Source organism: Molossus molossus, unplaced genomic scaffold, assembly GCF_014108415.1.
Source record: "Molossus molossus isolate mMolMol1 unplaced genomic scaffold, mMolMol1.p scaffold_m16_p_22, whole genome shotgun sequence".
NCBI classification, from domain to species: Eukaryota; Metazoa; Chordata; class Mammalia; order Chiroptera; family Molossidae; genus Molossus; species Molossus molossus.
This window is the reverse complement of record NW_023425358.1, coordinates 14,989,179-15,008,101: the sequence shown is the minus strand read 5'-3', so window position 1 is coordinate 15,008,101 and position 18,923 is coordinate 14,989,179. Positions and strand designations below refer to the sequence as shown.

Below are 18,923 nucleotides of genomic sequence, written 5' to 3'. Positions count from 1 at the left end.
AAGATTGCTGTGGCTATTTGGGGTCTTTTTTGGTTCCATATGAGCTTTTGAAGTATTTGTTCTAGTTCTGTGAAATATGTCGTTGGTATTTTGATGGGGAGTGCATTGAATCTATAGATTGCTTTGGGTAATATGGACATTTTAATGATGTTAATTCTTCCAATTCATGAACAAGGTATGTGCTTTCACTTTTATATATCTTCCTCTACTTTTTTTTTCAATGTTCTATAGTTTCCTGCAAATAGGTCCTTTACTTCTTTGGTTAAGTTTATTTCTAGGTATCTTAATTTTTTTGCCACAATGGTAAATGGGATTGCTTTTTCAGTTTCTCTTTCTGTGAGTTCATCATTGGTGTATAAGAATGCCATCGATTTCTTGATGTTAATTTTGTATCCTGCTACTTTGCCAAATTCATTAAGTCTAGTAGATTTTTGATGGAGTACTTAGGGTTTTCTATGTATAATATCATGTCATCTGCAAATAATGATAGTTTCACTTCCTCCCTTCCAATTTGGATCCCTTTTATTTTTACTTCATGTCTGATTGCTGTGGCTAAGACTTCCAGTACTATGTTAAATAAGAGTGGCGAAAGTGGGCATCCCTGTCTTGCTCCTGTTTCTGTTCTTAAGGGAAATGCTTTTAGTTTTTGCCCATTGAGTATGATGTTGGCTGTAGGTCTGTCATATATGGCCTTTATTATGTCGAGATACGATCCCTCTTTTCCCACATTGCTGAGTGTTTTTATCAGAAATGGAAGCTGGATTTTGTCGAATGCTTTTTCAGCATCTATTGATATGATCATGTGGTTTTTATTCTTCATTTTATTTATGTGGTGTATCACATTTATTGATTTGTGAATATTGTACTAGCCTTGCATCCCTGGGATGAATCCCACTTGGTCATGGTGAATAATTTTTTTGATGTATTGATGGATCTGAGTTGGTAGTATTTTGTTCAGGATTTTGGCGCCTATCAGGGATATTGGCCTGTAGTTTTCTTTCTTTGTAGTGTCTTTTTCTAGTTTTGGAATTAGAATTATGCTGACCTCATAAAACGAGTTTGGAAGTCTTCCTTTTTCTTGAATTTTTTGAAATAGTTTGAGGAGAATGGGTGTTAGTTCTTCTTTGAATGTTTGGTAAAACTCCCCTGTGAAGCCATCTGGGACTGGGCTTTTGTTTGCTGGGAGAATCTTGATTACCTCTTCAATTTTCTTAGTTGTTATTGGTCTGTTCAAGTTTTCTGTCTCTTCCCGGTCCAGTTTTGGGAGACTGTGTGTTTCTAGAAATTTGTCCATTTCGCTTAGATTGTGGAGTATGTTGCCATATAATTGTTCATAGTAGTTGTTAACGATCTTTTGTATTTCTGTGGTGTCAGTTGTTACTTTTCTTTCATTTCTGATTTTGTGTATTTGGGTTCTCTCTCTTTGTTTCTTGGTGAGTCTAGCTAAGGGTCCATCAATCTTGTTTATCTTTTTGAAAAACCAGCTCTTTGTTTCCTTGATCCATTGAATTGTTTTTTTTGTTTGTTTGTTTTTTGTTTTGGTCTCTATGTCATTTATTTGTGCTCTGATCTTTACTATTTCCTTTCTTCTACTGGCTCTGGGGTTTTCTTTTTGCTTGCTTTCTAGTTCTTTAAGTTGTGAGGTTAGATTATCTATTAGAAATTGTTCTTGTTTTCTGAGATAGGCCTGTAGTGCTATGAACTTCCCTCCCAGAACTGCTTTCAAATTTGGGAGGTTATTTTAAACTTCTAATTTAATTTTTCTATGTGCATACCTGCATGCTTTGTTTTTCTCTCGTTTTGAAATTTGGCAGAGGAAAAGGAAATTTATGATCAGTTTGAGGCTTTAGATTAGCACATGTTTGACAGATAGAGACAGCCTTCTCTTATTCCATAAATATTGGTGCTAACCTGGCTATTTCTTATAATAGCCATTCTTATGAATGGCTCCATTCTTACGACTGGCTCGTTGGTGGCGGTCCCTCTTCCCCAAGGTGTCCTTGTGAAAGTGTGGCACCAGAGCCATGTTGTGCTTATGGGGCTCAGTGTCTCAGCTTTAGCTTTGGGGATAGCATCCTCTCCTTTTTTGGACTCCATTGGTGAGGGTCCTGGTACTTTGGGAACTCTTTCTGTGGGCTGCCATCCTTGAGGTGCAGTGGCACAAGGTCCATGTATAAGGTGCCATAGGTGTAGAACACCCAGAATATGAGAGCCGCCTTGGGAAGGAAGCAGAGACTAGGGGCAAAGTACCTTTGGTGTTGATTAAAAAGGGAAAAATTGTTACCATCCACTTTCATGAGAGCCTGGAGTGATTTGTTGGTATTTTATTGCTTTTTAGGTAGCTATGGGTTGGTTGGTGCACAGATATTCTAGAATGTAGGCATTAGTGACCAGTTTTTTATTTTTATTTTTTTAAAACAGTTATTTTATTTATTTATTTATTTATTTATTTATTATTTGTTTATTTATTGTGGTACGTGCCCCTAGTGGGAACCGAACCTGGGACTCTCTGGTCCGCAGGCCAACGCTCAACCACTGAGCCAAACTGGCCAGGGCCAGTTTTTAATTTTTTTAATTTACATAAAGTTAATTCACTTTTTGGTACAGTTTTGTGAGTTTTGATAAATGCATAGTTTTGTCATGTAACCAAGAGCACAGTCAAGACACAAAACATTTGAAAATGGTCTCCCCGCTCCCAGTTCTCTCAGACTGTCTCTGTAGTCAAAACTCCCTCCGCCTGTATCCCCTGGTAGGCACTGAACTGTCCCTATAGATTAGCCAGTTCCAAGCTGTTCTGTCAATGGAGTCACAGGGTAGGCATCCTTTGAACCAAGCTCTTGAGTGCACAGGATGCATGTGGGGTCATTGGCGCTGGTGCCTGGGTTGTTTATATCAATGCTTACATGGAAACCTGAATAGCCTCACAGCATCCTATTCCTAGTCACTCAAAATTGGGAACATGCCCAACAACCCTCAAGTGAGGAGAGCACAGCACTGCAGGGCTGTGTGAGTATTGGTAACCACCTAGTATGGTCTTCCTGGGCCATACAGTATAGGTGTATGTTTAATTGGAATTGTCTATACACCTTTATCAGGAGCCAGGTGATTGTGTATGTGTGGGTCTGTCTCTGGACTCTCCATTCTGTCTCCTTGATCTGTGTATCCTTTTACCAATTGTATATCATCTTGATAATTTGAAGTCTTGAAATCAAATAGTGTGAATTCTCCTTGTTCTTTTTCAAAAATACCTTTCCATATAGAATTTAGAAACATTAATACATATGAAAAAATTCTACTGGGATTTTGATTGAAATTGTGTTAAATCTATAGATAAGTTTGGGGAGAATTGACATTTTAACAACAGTGTTTTCTAATTTGTAAAACCTCCATTTAGAGGTTTTCTTTGATGTCTTTCGCTGACGTTTGGTCATTTTCAGCACACAGATCCTGCAACTATTTTATGACATTTAGACGTATGTATTTCATGTGTTTTGGTGCTGTTGTGAGTAGTACTTTGGTTTCAGTTCTGGCCATTGATTGTATACAGAGATACAATTTATTGTTCATATATTGATCTTATATCCGGTGGCTTTGTGAAACTCATTTATTCTAGTAGTTTTTCTATAGATTTCTTTGGAATTTCTATGTACAGAATCAGGCCGACTGTGATTAAAGATGGTTAGACCTTTTCCTTTCCAATTCAGATAACTTTTATTTCTTTTTTTTTGTCTTATTATTTTGGCTAGAACCTCTCTAGTACAATGCTGAGTAGCAGTAGGGAGTGTGGAATCCCTTGCCTTGTACCTGATCTTAGGGGGAAGCATCCAGTCCCTTGCCATTGAGTATGATGTTAGCTGTCAGGTCATTTTATCAAGTTGAGGAAAGTTTCTCTGTTTCTTTGCTGAGTGTTTTTATCATGAAAAGGTGTTGGATTTTGTCAAATGCCCTTTCTGTATCTATTAACATTATAAGGTTTTTCTTCTTTAATATAGTAAATTATGTTGATTGATTTTTTAGAAAATGCATTCCTGGACCCTGGCCAGTGTGGCTCATTTGATTGGAGCATTGCCCTGTGCAACAAGAGGTCATGGATTCAGTTCCCAGTCAGAGCACATACACCCAGGTTTCGGGTTCGATCTCTGGTCAGGGAAGCAGCCAGTCGATGTCTCTCTCTCTCCCCCCCTTCCTCTCTAGAGTCAATGAAAAAAGTATGTCTTTGGATGAGGAATAAAAACCACATCCCTCAATAAGTCTTACTTGGGCATGATATATGTATGTATGTTAATGGTTTCACTTTGCTAATATTGTTTAGGATTTTTATACCTGATTTGTGAGGGATTTCAGTTTGTCATTTTCTTGTGCTTTCATGGTCTGGTGTTAATTAACATCAGGGTACTACTGCTTAGCATTATAAAGTGAATTGGCAATTGTCCCTCCTCCTCATATTTTTTAAAGACTCCTTTGAATCAATGTCATTTCTTCCTTAAATGTTTTGTAGTCATCACCAGTGAAGCCATCTGTACCTAGAGTTTTCTTTGTGGAAAAATTTATAACTACAGTTCAATTTCTTGAATAGAATAGGGCAGCAATTTTTGAATGGTGTGCTGAAAGAATTTTTAAAACGTGATACTTGACTATTTAGTCAGGGGCACTGACATCTTTTCCCTTAGATTGTCAAATTAAAAAAAAAATGACAACAAGCCAACACAACAATAGCTGTCCGGTGTGCACTAATCAAAATTACACCCTTTTTTGGGTCAAATCGGCAAAAAATATATTTTTTGAAGTGCTATAGAATTTTAGTAATTAGTTTATGTGTTCCATGAGATGAAAGAGGTTGAAAATCGCTGGAATAGGGCAATGCAGGTAGCTTGCATTTTACAGGTATTGGTCTGTTTTATCTAAATATTTGAATTTACATGTGTTGGGCTTTCTGTGGTGCTCCCTCATGGTCCTTCAGCTGTCTGTTAGGCACTGATAACTCAGGCTTTCCTGAACTCTTTTCAGTGGGTCACTTCTGCCCTTTGCCTATGCTCTCTTGAGCTGGAGTCCCCACACTCCCCTGGCAGCTTAACCATCAGCAATATGTGGCCATCACTACTTGGTAATTGTGGTGTGGGCCTTTGCCAGAGCCTGTTGGGTACTTTTGGGCTTCTGAATTCACACGTGTGTATGTTGGCTTCAGCTCTGTCAGGGAGGAACCTGGAATTGTAGAGTATGTAGGTTGTCCACCTGCTTAGCCTGATTATAGGTCTATAGCTTAGGTGCTGACTACTGGTTAGAGAGTCAGTCTTCACAGGCTGGATGAGAAAACCAGACATTGCTGATGGGTTGGCTGCTTGGCCAACCATTAAGGATGGGTCCGGGGCCTGGCATCTTGGTGAGTAACTTTTCCTGGAAACTGATCCACACTGATGTCGATACTTGAGAGTAGAGGTGTCTTGTAGGGACCTGTTGGAAGACAAATAGACAAAGGATAGCAGGAGGATTTCCTGTTTACAGAATCAGCAATACTCTTCAGAAGTAGTGCCTTCCTTTCCTTGACTCAGTCATAGTGAACCTGTCTCCTCACTGAAGCAGGTGGAGGTAGAGGAACCCCCCTCCTTGCTCAGAGCAGCTGTGTTATGTGTTTTTAGAAGAGGGGAGGAAGATGGAAAGAACGCCATGTGGAGATTGGAGTTTTGCTGCCACAAGCCAAGGAAAACTTGGGGCCACCAGAACCTGGAACAGTCAAGAAAGGATCTTCCCTAGGAGGCTTCTGAAGGAGCAGGTCCCTGCTGACACCTTGACTTCTGGCCTCCAGAATTGAGAGAAAATAAATATCTGTAGTTTTAAGCCACCCAGTTAATGATTCTTTGTTATGGCAGCCCCAGGGGACTAACATAGTCCCCCACTGGGGAGGTGGGCTGTGCTCCTGAGTGGCATCCTCCATTCACCAGGGGCCGATTGGGGTCAGAGCCACTCCTGGCTGGTGTCTGTTGTGCAGAACTTTCCTTTTTTCCTTAACTGGTTAAGTGGTTTCCTGTTAACCCTTCTTAACCTTTGTATTCTTTGGTCTCAGTGATCAGTTTTAAATTCAGGAAGACTTGGTGTTTGCGACTGGCCTTTTGAACCTTCGGGGAGATTGGCCGATTAGAGTGCAGCTTTTATTTGGCTTACCTTCTCTTTTCTGTAATCTCACTTATGATAATCTTTAAGTTTTTCACCAAAGGTTGTTTATCTTTAGAAATTTGACTAATCGTGTGAAATCTAAAGATTTAGTTTTAGAAAAGGCTCCTCAGGCTGGCTAGCTGTGCAGCCCAGGCCCTCGCTGCACCTGGGTCTCCCACCTCATCCACGCACTCTCTCTAGCCTGGTGTACTGCGGTTCCTCATCCCTGTCTCAGAGGGCCAAGCTGGACAGTGAAGTGGGGGGTGTGAGGTACTCTGTGAGGTAATAAGGAAGACAGGAAGCCTCTGGGGGAAGCAGACAGCATGGGGAGCAGCTCTGCAAGGCCAGTACTTAGTGGCTGCTTTGTTTTGTAGTATTTTAACCACATCAGTATCGAGGACTCACGGGTCTACGAGTTGACCAGCAAGGCCGGACTGTTGTCTCCCTATCAGATCCTCCACGAGTGCCTTAAAAGGTAGGGTTGGGCTTCCCATCCTAAGTCAGGTCGTGGGGGCTTCTATCTGGGTGCCCAACATTCTTACTGGCTGTTTATCCTGGCTTAAGAGACAGTGCTAAAGGCCGAGAGCTGTTGAAACTGTTCCCTGTGTGCACAGAAGCCTCTCTGCCTGGTGGTCCATCAGAGCCCCATGGGATCAGGTTGGGTGTTCTTGGAGAATCTCTCCTTCTTCAGCTGAAAAACAGTTTTGAGAAAAGGGTTGGCTTTGTCTTTAAAGAGCCCTTAATTTTCTGGAAGCAGCTGTTTTCTTCTCCTCAGCTGATGTCACCTGTTGTATTTGTTCTTTTTCTTAAAGAAACCATGGAATGGGTGACACATCCATCAAGTTTGAAGTGGTTCCTGGTAAAAACCAGAAGAGTGAATATGTCATGGCGTGCGGCAAGCATACAGTGCGCGGCTGGTGTAAGAACCCCATCCCCTCCTTGCCATTCACCTTGCTGTCAGATGACCACTAGGGGATGTTGCCCTGCTGGCACCCCTCTGTGTGGTCTCTCTGGGAGTTTTGAGCCCCTTTGCCTTGGTTCCCAGCCACTGCCCTACTGTTGCTCCTGAGTTCCAGTCATGTGCACTGACTACCTACAGTTGTGTCCACCAGCAGCATCTCATGTTAACATCTGAAACAGCCTGAGGCTCGACTTTAGAGTCTTGTCTATGCTGCCTCTGTCCTCCTCTCTCTCCCAGGCTTGAACTGGTCATTCTGGCTAGGCTGTACGTTCTCCTCTTGACGTCTCTGTCCCCTGCCTGCTCTTGGTCCCTGTGGTGGTGGTGGAGTGGGGCATCCTTTATTCAAAAGGCAACAGAGTATCTGCCTCACCACGCTGCGCTGAGTGTGCACTGCTCCTCTGCCTTCTGGTCTGTGTCCACTACCTGTGCTCTTCATTTAGAGTGTAACTACTGTAAACACAAAACCATTGCTGTGTAAATTAGAAGTCAGTGCATAAGCTGACCCTGGGCATATTGCAGAAACACCTTGAGACCTGGTGTGCCTTGCACTCCAGCAGACACCAGTCCCACTGAGAAGTGCGCCTAAGCAGGTGGCCAGAGCAGGAAATACAGGAGGGATCCTGGTGCCAGGACTCCCTCCTTCCACTGGGAGGCCCTGTCTGGAAGTATTGCTGACCTTGGCCTACTCAGCCAGAGTACCCACTTACTACTTGCTATTCTCTATACCCACTCTGCACCCTGGACCTGCCTTCCCTGTGTTTAGAAACCTCTTTCAAAGCACACATACACCCTCTGAAAACTCCTTCCATTGGCCTTTTGGTAAAGCCTCCTCCCATGCCTGCCTCCAAGGAGCCTGAGGCCACATGTTTCATGACATGTCAATTGCTGCTTGTCTTTGTGTCTAGAAATACAGGGTTTTGGTGGGAGGGAGGATTCTTAAGTTCTGTGACCTACCTTGGTCATGGTCCTGACCTAGAGCCTCTGATGGACTGTTCTGCGAAGTGGGGTAGGGATCCTGGTCTGGGGTTTGTGAGGTGCCAACACTCAGCTTGATGGTGGGGCACTTATCCATCTCCTTCCCATAGACTGTGCCCGCAGCTCGGGGGTGGGGGGCTTGGGGAAGGCAGGTGAGTTTTTTTTTTTAATCCTCACCTGAGGATATTTTTCTATTTATCTTCAGATAGATTGGGAGGGAGGGAGAGAGAGAGAGAAACATCGATGTGAGAGGGACATGTCGACTGGTTGCCTCCCACACGACCCCAGCCAGGGCTGGGGACAAACTGCAACCATGCCCTTGACTAGAATTGAACCCATGACTCATTGGTCCGTGGGCCCACGCTCTAACCACGGAGCCAAACTTGCCAGGGCCAGATGAGCTCCTTTTTAGGTAAGGTGGCTGTGTGGATAGCTTGATGTTTGTGATTCCCTCTCTGTGTATCCTTTCCCTCTTCACAGGTAAAAATAAGAGAGTCGGGAAGCAGTTAGCCTCTCAGAAAATACTTCAGCTGCTGCACCCACATGTCAAGAACTGGGGGTCATTACTGCGCATGTATGGCCGTGAAAGCAGCAAGATGGTCAAACAGGTAACAGGACTTCTCTCCCAATCCTGGAGTGCCTGCCTGGGGTCCTGCTGTTACAGGACCAAGCAATTCTGTTCTTGTTCCTGGCTGCCGTTTTTGGGTTCTCTGCTGGACCATTTCTGTGACTTTGTTGGGGTGGGGGTCATTTCTGCCCAAGGGGCCTGGGCCTGGCTCTGGCAGTGTGGGGAGAGGCTAGAGCAGCAGGAGTTGCAGATGGTGAGTGCTCCCAGCCCTGAGACCTTAGTCCAGTGATGGGAATCCTTGTGCTAATTTGAGGCCACCCAGTGGTTAAGGGAGAGTGAGCATGCAAGGGCAACTCTCTTGGCTATGCGCACTGTCCCTGACCTTTAATTCAACAGCCTATGTGTGTCATCTGTTTTGTTTTTGCTGCTTTTGCCAAGATCTTGAGATTTAAACCAATACCCTTAGGTTTATGTGCTTTGTTGGGTGGAGGGAAGTTTTGGGAGGTGAGTGTTTACATTTTTGGGTTTTCCCCTGATGTTTACAGAAATGGTCTGACTTATCCAGCACCCCAGTAAGTGGAGGAGTAGTTGGTTAGAGCATGGGGACAACAGGTGGTGACTCCCAAGGACCATGCTGTGGACCCTCAGACCATCCCTGAAGAGGCCCCTGCTCTGGGCATGACAGGGCAGGGTGAGGGAGGTGACAGGCCCTCAGTGTGCTTAGAGGAACCTCAGGATGTGTATTGTTGAGAAAATACGGATGCAATGCAGATGAAGCTTACTCTGCCTTTTGTTTTTGTTTGTTTGTTTGTTTTTATCCTCACCCGAGGACATTTTTCCATTTTTTGTTCAGATAGAGTGGGACGGAGAGAGAGAGAAACATGGACATGAAAGGGACACATCGAGTGGCTGCCACCCACACGACCCAACCAGGGCTGGGGACGAACTGCAACCGAGGTACCTGCCCTTAGCAGGAACTGAACCTGGGTCTCTCCGGACCGCAGGCCGACGCTCTAACCACTGAGCAAAACCGGCCAGGGCTTACTCTGCCTTTTGTATATGCCTTCCTTCTGTGCATCCTCTTGGGGTAATAAGATTGAGGGAGAGAAAGCCCAATTTGGCCTCTGGCCAGGAACCATTCCTAAGCTGGAGGGAGAGGGATTCAGCCCAGGTGCAGCCCAGCATGAGGCTTTTGGAGGGCAGGTGGGGTCTGGCACCCTGGGTATAGCTGTTGTCCTGAGAGATGGAGGGCCTCAGGACAGTTTGATCTTGTACTGAAAGTCTGCAAATGCAGAGAGCTCGCTGGCTGGGGCTGATGGCCTCCCAGCCCGGGTACCACTCCAGTCAGAGGGCTCTGGGCATAGTCAGTGCCTCGCTGACAGCTGTGTTCGAGACCATGTCCAGCTTCCTTGTTGTGCTTGGGCAGGAACAGAGATAGCTGAATGCCAGGGTTCTTTTGTCCTCTGAAGGGAGGAGGTTCTGGCTTTCTGTCCACTGAGGACGAGGCAGTGGGAGCAGCATGGACTGTACAATATTCTCTGCTCAGGACGAGAGTGGGGCCTGGGGTCCAGGGCAGTCTTGAAATGGAGGTGCTGTGCTTCCCAGGAGACCTCAGACAAGAGCGTGATTGAGCTGCAGCAGTATGCCAAGAAGAACAAACCGAACCTACATATCCTGAGTAAGCTGCAGGAGGAAATGAAGAGGCTGGCCGAGGAGAGGGTGAGTACAGGCCATAGTTTCTCCATTCCCTCGCTCCCAAAGCCAGGGAGGGTACCAAGCTGTGTCACACTGGCAGTTTTTGGGGGGAAGCTGTCCTGTAATTGCCCATCAATGGCTTCTGGTACTTTGCTTTTCCTTGAGCTTCAGCATTGATGATACTTGTGCTAAATCACTATTTTATATAGTTAAATTAGAGAGCTGGCAGCCTGTCTTGTGGTTGTGAAGGGACTAGTTTCTTGTGTGCCGACTCTGGGTTCCCACTCAGTGCTGGCTGTTTGAGGGCAGGGACAGAGCACTGGCCAGCTTCCTCCCAACACACACACACACACACACACACACACGCGCGCGCGCGCGCGCTCTCTCTCTCTCTCTCTCTCTCTCTCTCTCTCTCTCTCTCTCTCTCTCCCCCTCTCCCTCTCTCTCTCCCCTTTCTCTTTTTCCTTGTGGGTGACAGACTGCCATCCTGGACCTCTTCCTTCTGGAGTCCTCAGCAGTTCTGAGTGGGAGTATGGTTCACAGAACAGTTGAACCTAGGTAGGGCTCAGTCCCCATGCAGCTTCCTAAAGGGGGCCTTTGGGCTCAGACCTTTTCAGTTGTGGTATCAGCCCGGGTCTTTGTAAACCCTGAGGAGGTATCTGTTGTCTTTGTGGCCTTTTGGGTCCATGGGATGCCTGGCTCTTGCCTTCAGGTGAGGGTGGGGAGAGAGACCCACACAGGTGGTTTATCCTTGGTGGCTGTGATCTCTTTGGCTGTTCACTTTTGAGTGTGTGCCCTGATTCCTGGGGACTCATGTAGTACTCTGTGATGGCATCCAGGGTGACCCTCCCATCCAGGCCCATGCCTGGCCCACTCCTTAGACCTTTACTCCTTCCAGCCTGAAATCACAAAGAATGGGCGCTCTTCTACTCCAGAGGCTGCCTGGCACGTCTACTGGGTTCACTGTCCCCCATGCCCCTCTGGAGCCTCTTGACCGAAGCTGGGCTGCAGCATGTTTCCACCTCACTGGCATCCCTGACCTTCATTGTTTTTCTAGGAAGAGACACGGAAGAAGCCCAAGATGTCTATTGTGGCATCTGCCCAGCCTGGTGGCGAGCCCCTGTGCACTGTGGACGTTTGAGGAGGTGGTGGACCGGGCATGGGGGCTGCCAGTTCTGCTGCTGGGGAGATCACGCGCCGCTCACTCTGCAGCCTCTTGCCTCCATTCTAAGTTCCTCCCCTGTAGCCATATGTCTGAGGGGTGGGGCTCCAGTGTGTGGGACAGCCAGGGCCACATACTGTACTGTACTGTACCGTTTCCTTGGGTCATCCACAGATCTGAGTGGACATGTTCAAGCATTAACAGCCTGCCCGCACATGTGGAAGCTGAGCTTGGAGATGACTTCTGCTCGTATGGATTTGCTGCGGACGATTTTATGAAGGTTTTCATGAATTTTAGTATGTAACATGCACTGACAAGAAATAATAGTTGGATGACAGATGAAATGAGAAAGTGATGGCTGAGTCCTATGGCGCCCTGTGCCCAGGGCTCCTGCGTGCCACTGCAGGGACCTGGTCAGAAGGCACATGCTGGCACCCCTTCCCCTTTCCTGCCTCCTGTGTTTTCCCAGAAAATGTTATAACAAGAACTAGTATTTCATACCTTTTTGGTTTAAAGTGACATTTCAGCACCAGAACTATTTTTCAGAGATTACAGACAAATCATCAAAGCGATTATTCTTCAGCCAGTGTAAGTCTCTGCTTGGCTTGTAGTCCAAGCCCTGAGCTGGGGTGTGGTCCACATATCTGAGTCTTTTAAAATTTTTTTTTTCCTAAATACTGATTTTAGAGAGAGAGAAACACTGATTTGTTGTTCCATTTATTTATGCATTTATTGGTTGATTCTTGTATGTGCCCTGACTGGGGATTGAATCTGCAACCTTGGCGTATCAGGGCAGTGCTCTAACCAACCGAGCTACCCAGCCAGGGCCTCCTGAGTAAGTCTTAATGAAAACCCTAAAAACACACCTCCTTTCACACTGAGGCCCCTCACCTTCACTGGCCTCTGGGCAACTTTTTACTAAAGATTTTGCACAGTCAAGTCCGTCTGTCCACCCTTCAATTTTTAAAGCTTTTATGATGTTTTAGCATTTGGAAAGAAACTTTTACAGTGCGTAGGAGATAGATTTGGAATCACGTAGCAGATATAAACAATGAATTTTAGCACGTGGATTTATTTAAGAAGAGGAAATAAGGACATTTAGTGCAATCCATTCTTGATCACAAACTGGCACTCCTCTCCAGATTTGGTGCAAGCACATGGACGGTAGCTTCACTGGATTTCAAAGGCAGCCGCCCTCTGCAGCCAGGCATGTTAACCAGCTCACTCCTCTGACCAGAGCCTGTGCTCTCCAGGTGGCCCCTGTGGACAGGTGCAGGGGTAGATGTGGCCCTGGGTTGTCCCCACATGCAAGGTAGTGGTGGTTAGCCATTCGTTTTCTGCTCCTAGCACCTATTCAGGGTGTCACATGCTCATGGTACACTGCCAGATACAGGAGCACAGCACTGGGTTGCATTGTTAAGTTCTTTGGGTGTGCCTATCCTCCACCACATCCCTTTGTGGATGGTGTTTGTTTCCAGGAAGACAATGTTGGCCTTGTGGGCCACCCAGTGGATCCTTCCCTCAGCACCTATGTGACCAAGGTTGGCTTCTGTGTTGACCTTTATAAAACAGAATCCTCAATCAAGTTGCTGTAATTACACACTTGCTTCTGTCTTGCCTCCTGTCTGCAGCTGTGAATAATCATTTGACTGTGACTGTTTGCCCTTAAAACAGCCAGATGCGCCATTGTGAACCAAAGCTTTGTGCACATGTTACTAGAAGTGGGTGAGCCTCATTGTGACCCCAACATATCCTTCCTCTGTCCCGTGTATGGGTGTGAGTGTTGTGTGCACACAGCTGTGCTGTGGAGGGGTGGAGGGCAAAGAGCCTCTACTGATGCCACCTCTGTGCATCATGTACTTTCCAGGTGGTGGCTGGGCCATGGCTGTAACAGTGACCCTTGATTGTCTGGACACATAAAACAAAACTGTCCAAAGGGTTTTGACTGGTGTTTTTTTCTAACTGGGAGACTAGGGGCCTTGTGGACCCTGTTTGCCAGAACCTCTCTGGAGCAGTCCCCAAAGGGCCTGGGTACAGTTGCTGCTCACAGTACCCCCAGCCCAGCGTCTTCCACGGTCACTATGGAGGTGGCTTCTTTTCAGGGTTTAGAGCTAGTTGGAGAAGAAAGAAGGTTGAGGGTCTTTCCTTTAGTGCAGGGGAAGTGAGGGCTAGGCAGGCAGGGCCAGCTCCCTGCCCTGTGCTCTCTACCCCACATATACATGGCTTTTGTCTGTGAAATCTGAATCTGCTTTTACCCAGTGTTAAGCATAAAAAAAACACAAGCGCCTCTATGACTTCTGGTCTTCAGAGGGCCTGGGAGAACTGCCCCAACACCCAGCCCTACCTGGGTTAATTCTTGGCTGTGCCCAGGGCTGGCAGGGTAAGCCTCAGGCTTAACACTTATCCCCAAGGTGTCCTCCTGGCTCTGTTCCTTTGCACTGCAGTGGGGGTGGGGGGTGGGGGGCAAAGGAACCCCTGTGTGCCAAAGCTCTGACTTCTCATCACAGAAACATAAGTAGTTCAGTAGTTGTTTATTCTGGTTCTTGTGGCCCAAGAGTTCTAAAAACAATGGGTATGTGTGTGTCTGTGTGCAAAGAGCCTACAGCCCACAGGACAGGAAGAACAAACAGCTGGGTCTGGTGCCCTGTTGGTTACTGTGGTCTGGGTGTTTTGGCGAGGCAAGGACTTGAGGTTTCTGTCCCTGTGATGCAGACCAGCACCTGATCTAGAAGAACTCATTTCCACTGCTCCAAGCCTAGGAAGGAGGGGAGGGCCCAGCTTCTTGCTGGGTATCACCTGGGGACCTGGGTGAGTGCTGGGCTGGAGGGTCCTGGGGCTCCAGGGTTTCTGTGCCTTTGGGGTACTCCACTCTCTCGAACAAGATGAGCATCTCACAATGTGGGGTCTGCGGGAACAGGTCCACAGCCACAGCCTTGACTGGCCGGAAGGGTGTGCCCTTCACCCGATTAGATGGGGCTCTGCAGAGGCTATGGTGGGAGGGGAGCAGTCAAGGTCAGCCACATAGTTCGAACTCCTTAGGGAGGGGGGGCATGGGGCTGGGTGCTGGCCCCATTCCACCCCAATCCCCCACCTCACACTCACTCTATAAAGTTGCCCATGGCTGCCCGGGGGTTGCAGGAGACGTACAGGAGCCGCTTGAGGTTCTCAGCTCTGCGGATGGCCAGGATCACTTTGGAATCTAAGGAGGTAGATTCCTCAAGGGAGGGTCCCCACCTCAAAGAGAAGATGGGGGCCCAGTGGATGTGGACATCAGGCCTGAGGCTGCACAGCCTGGTGTGCTACCCAGATGTCACTGCCCTTTCTCTGTACCACCCCCAAATGGAGGGTACTCACGCAGGCCGGCGCGTGGTGGATCTAGGATGGCAATGAGCTGCTGGGAGGCCAGCTTGCTCACCAGGGCAGGCACCAGGTCCTCAGCCCTTCCGCAGTGGAACTCAACATTGCTCAACTCTGCAGAAGGGACAGCAACCCTGTTGGGACTCAGGACGCCCTGCCCAACAGGGCCTGCCAAGCTGCCTGATGTCCTGAAGCCCCTGACCAGAGGTGCCTTAGCCAGGTAGCTTACTTCTTTCCCCATCGGGCAGCTCCAGGTATCATGAGTGCATAGTAGGGGCCCTGTTTTGCCTTCTCCCGTTAGTTTGTGTTATACCCCCACCCACCCTAAAAGCCATGTAGGGTTCCAGGGGGGACTCCGTTATGTGGTGCACTGGCTCTCACCATTGTTGTGGGCATTCACCCGAGCATCCTCCACAGCCTCCTGGCACAGCTCAATCCCCACAACTCTCTTCACCTTCTGAATCAAGGAAAGGGTATATAGGCTTATGGTGCCCTGCACCACCCCAGGGACTTCTTGGGGAAGAGAGTAGCAGGATGCATTGTGGGGAGTAGAAGAGGATCTGAGACAGGGTGGGGGTCACTGGAGGAGGGGGTCACAAAGTGGTGATAGCACAAGGGTGGATGGGAGGGTTGGGGGAGGGCATCCTCAACTAGGGTGGGCAGGAGGGCTCACCCGGGCCAGGGCCAGGCCAATGGTGCCAGTGCCACAGCACACATCCAGCACTGTACTCCCCGTGTCCAGCTGGGCCCAGTCCTGGATGACTGTATAGAGCACCTCAGCAGCTGGGGTGTTCACCTGGAGGGTGTGCCAGCATGACCCGGAATGTGAAAGCAGCCCCATTGCCCAAGTAAGCCTCCCCTCCTGCAGCACCCACCAAGTGCCTGCATCCCCTAGGGTACACCTGATCCCACCCCTTTACCTCTAACTGCCTAAACACTCTGGGGCTAGTCCTCCAACTGCCCCTTCATCCACAAGATACTGGGAACCTCACCCAGGGTTCTGGCTTTAAAAGCAACTTGATGCTGGTACCCCCTCTACCCCCAGTAGCATCAGGCATGGAAGACTTCACCAGACAGACCCCTGGAGTCACCCCAAATCCCACTACTCACATTCAACTCTCCAGCAGGGTTATCACAAAGATCTAGTTAGTGCAGTTTCCTACCTCACGGCCCTTGTGGCTTCCCTGCATAAATGCTCTTCCTCAGACTTTTGTAGGCTAACAACTTGTCGCCTACCCTAGCCTGCTGTCCCAATTATGTCCTGGTATCACATCAGGCCCCCCTCTCTGTGTCTATGATCCCCAGGAATCTCTGGGCTACCTGGAAAAAGGCATGAGGAGAAATCTGGAAGGTCAACCCCAGCAAGTCTTCATGGATGTACTGGTCCCCAGCCACGTGCTCCAGGGGCAGGCCCTCTTGGCTGGGAGTCTTTCTGTGGGGGGTGGGGTCAGTTAGTGTCACCAGCCCTAAAGTATCCAATTCACTTTCCCATCCAGACTCCTTACCGCTGTCCCTCCTTCACGAAGTAGAGGCAGGTCACCCCGCTGGCCTTGCCCGGCCCCACTGTGAAATGTTGTGCTAAGGCGGCCTTCAGTTCTGCCAGCTCCTCAGGGCTCAGTTTCTGCAGAAGAAAATAGAAAAGGCCCTGTAAGGCTATGTTACATGCAACACACTCTGGATGGGACACCTTCCCCCAGCAGGGCCACACAGCCTGAGACCTGAGGGTGGAAGTAGGCAATGGCCATAGCTTGGCCGCGGCGGCTGGTGCGCACTGTCAGCTGCTTCCAGTGGCCTGAGTATGTCTCTGGGTCATATGCCGAGTACGGAGTAGACCTGTGGAAGCCATAAGCAGCCCTGAGTCTCCAGCATCTATTGGTCAGAATTGGGTCTCCCTGCTCTCTCCTTCAGCCACACCCACCAGGACACCATAATAGCAGCCCCCCCCCCCCCCGCCCCTTTCCCCAGCAGGACCCAGGCTTTGTGCTATTAGACCATCAGAACATCCCAGAGCCCTCAACCCAGCCACAAGTCCTCACCGGATAAACTCCTGAAAGGCCTTCACCACCTGCTTGGTGGCTTCAGGGATGTGCACGGTGTCAAAGGGGGCTGCCACAGCACATGTCCCGCCCTTGTACTTTCCTAGCCGGCAGCCGACAGTGTTGTCCTCCCCGTCCACCCCGACGCCCACCAGAAACTCACACTTGTTTCGATACTCGGTCTGCAGGTGAGTGGAGGGAGGCAGAGAGAGACAGCTGACCTTACCCTGGCAGTCTACCACTTGTGCATGGAAGGAACCACCATGAGTGAGTGGGAGGTGGCAATGTGTGAGATGCCCCAGATCCCCCACAGGATGTGACAATCCAGGGGATAAGACTGACAACAATTAGCAGTCTCATGACCAACACGAGCAGTAAATGCAAAGCAGGAGGAGGAATGGGTGAGGATAGCTTCTTTGAGAGCACAGGGTCAAGGTTTGTGGGCCTGACCTGCTGGGGTGATGGTCTGACCCCCTCTAGTGGGCAGCAGGCTTTGTTGTGCTTGTGCCTCTGTGAGAGCAGCCAGGGTAGGAGGGCACGGTTGGTGCTTCCAATTTCCCTGTAGAGTGAAGTGGAATCAGGGTTAGACTCAGCCCACCATCCCCAATCCATCTCAACTCTCCAAAAGCCCAGGCACCTGGGCCCCTCCCTTTGGACCCCACTGGTAACACAGGAATCTTACTGGCTAGCTCCCCAAGAGCCTGTGTAGATGCCAAGGGTGTCTGTACAGAGCACAGGTAGAGCTGAACAAGCATGGAACTGAACAGAGCTCCGGTGTCAAGGGAGTGACTGCCCACACTCACTTGGCCAGCTTCTGCAGCACCTGTTCACATTCCAGCCGCTTTCGATCAAGCTGCTCACCATACGGTACAGTCCAAAGAGGGGTCACTACATCAGCTACGCATGTGGCCTGCTGCTCACCCTCATCCTCACGCTGCCTCTTCCTGGCCATAGGATCAGCCTTGGGCCTGGCCAGGCGCACGCTGAGAGGGCGGCCCTTCCAGAGGGCACCGTGTAGCACACGCAAGGCCTTGTCCCGTTCAGCAGCGCAGCGGAATGTCACAAAGGCACAAGGAGGTTGGCCAAAGAGTTTGGTCTTATGGGGCTGCAGGCCAAAGCGGCCCAGAAAGCGCCGGACATCACTGAAGCTTGCGTGGCGTGGCACGTTCTGCAGCTCCAATTTGAAGATCTCTGAAGTGAACAAGTCGTCCCTGATGTAGCTGTAGAGCCCAGGCTGAGGCTCTGACTTTGCAGCTACTCCAGCCCCTTCCTCCTTGTGTGGGGCTGGGGCTGCAGAGATGCCCAGGGCACTGCTGCTGTCCTGGTCACAGCCCTCCATTGGCCGGGGGCCCTGTGTGGGGACAGGCAGGGGCTGGGATGAGGGATGGACTCTGGGTCCCAAACGCCCAGGCTTCCTCGCCTCACATCCAGTCCTCCATTCGTGCATCCTACACCCAGCCCCACCGGTTTCTATCATCATCACCCTCCACTCCCTTCCTCTCCCATCCCCAAGGATTCCCCACCAAGCTCCCATCTTCTTGGTATCCCCTTCCAATAAGTCCACCATCCCCGCCCCGCGTCGCTCGCCAGGATCTCCTTTCACTTTACTTCGTTGTTGAGGTTGTCATTCATCGTCCGGGTCCCTGGATTGAGGGCCGCCTTCACCGCCTCTCCCTGGGCTCTCAAGGCAAGGGTTTGACGCCCCGAGGCCGCGGACTCGAAACCTCGGGTCTCAGGTCCCGGTCTCGAGCACGGGGTGCACCTCCTGCCAGCCAGAGGCTCGCGCCAGCCACTCGCCTCGCCTGCGGCTGTTCAGTGGCACAGCGCATGCAGGCGGACAAGGTGGTGCGTCTCTATCATCCTGGCTTCCGGCTACGTCATCGCCGCGCGCCGGCATCTGGCTCCGGCTCTCTCAAGTCCGAGGACCGCGCGCTGCCGAGAGGCGGAAGTGCGCGCGAGGGCCGTCGGGAGCGCATGCTCCTCTGGCTGCCGGGAAGGCCGGGCATGCGCCGCCAGCGT

The 18,923-nt window shown here is 49.2% G+C and overlaps 2 protein-coding genes across 7 annotated transcripts in view; one reads left to right on the top strand and one right to left on the bottom strand.

The window, feature by feature from the left end:
• DGCR8 (DGCR8 microprocessor complex subunit) overlaps positions 1–12,207 on the top strand; it is a 41,227-nt gene extending 29,020 nt beyond the window's left edge. For all 5 annotated transcript variants that reach the window (XM_036276170.1, XM_036276171.1, XM_036276172.1 and 2 more), the window contains 5 exons: positions 6,525–6,625; positions 6,963–7,069; positions 8,567–8,694; positions 10,260–10,373; positions 11,407–12,207. In XM_036276170.1, the coding sequence (XP_036132063.1) occupies positions 6,525–6,625; positions 6,963–7,069; positions 8,567–8,694; positions 10,260–10,373; positions 11,407–11,490 (534 nt within the window). In that variant the 3' untranslated portion in view covers positions 11,491–12,207. The remainder of the gene's footprint in view (positions 1–6,524; positions 6,626–6,962; positions 7,070–8,566; positions 8,695–10,259; positions 10,374–11,406) is intronic.
• A 1,831-nt stretch (positions 12,208–14,038) lies between these two features.
• Positions 14,039–18,734, bottom strand: TRMT2A (tRNA methyltransferase 2 homolog A). Of its 2 annotated transcripts, none has more exons than XM_036276173.1 (12): positions 18,513–18,734; positions 17,708–18,255; positions 17,355–17,463; positions 16,905–17,086; positions 16,587–16,701; positions 16,374–16,489; positions 16,189–16,300; positions 15,542–15,664; positions 15,250–15,325; positions 14,866–14,982; positions 14,614–14,710; positions 14,039–14,498 (listed from the first exon to the last, which is right to left on the bottom strand). In XM_036276173.1, the coding sequence occupies exons 1-12, from the start codon at positions 18,534–18,536 to the stop codon at positions 14,267–14,269; spliced, it is 1,851 nt and encodes a 616-aa protein (XP_036132066.1). In that variant the 5' UTR covers positions 18,537–18,734; the 3' UTR covers positions 14,039–14,266. The 2 variants fall into 2 exon arrangements, with proteins under 2 accessions (XP_036132066.1, XP_036132067.1); XM_036276174.1 differs by lacking the exon at positions 18,513–18,734 and adding an exon at positions 18,428–18,474.
• Between the last annotated feature and the right edge of the window lie 189 nt (positions 18,735–18,923).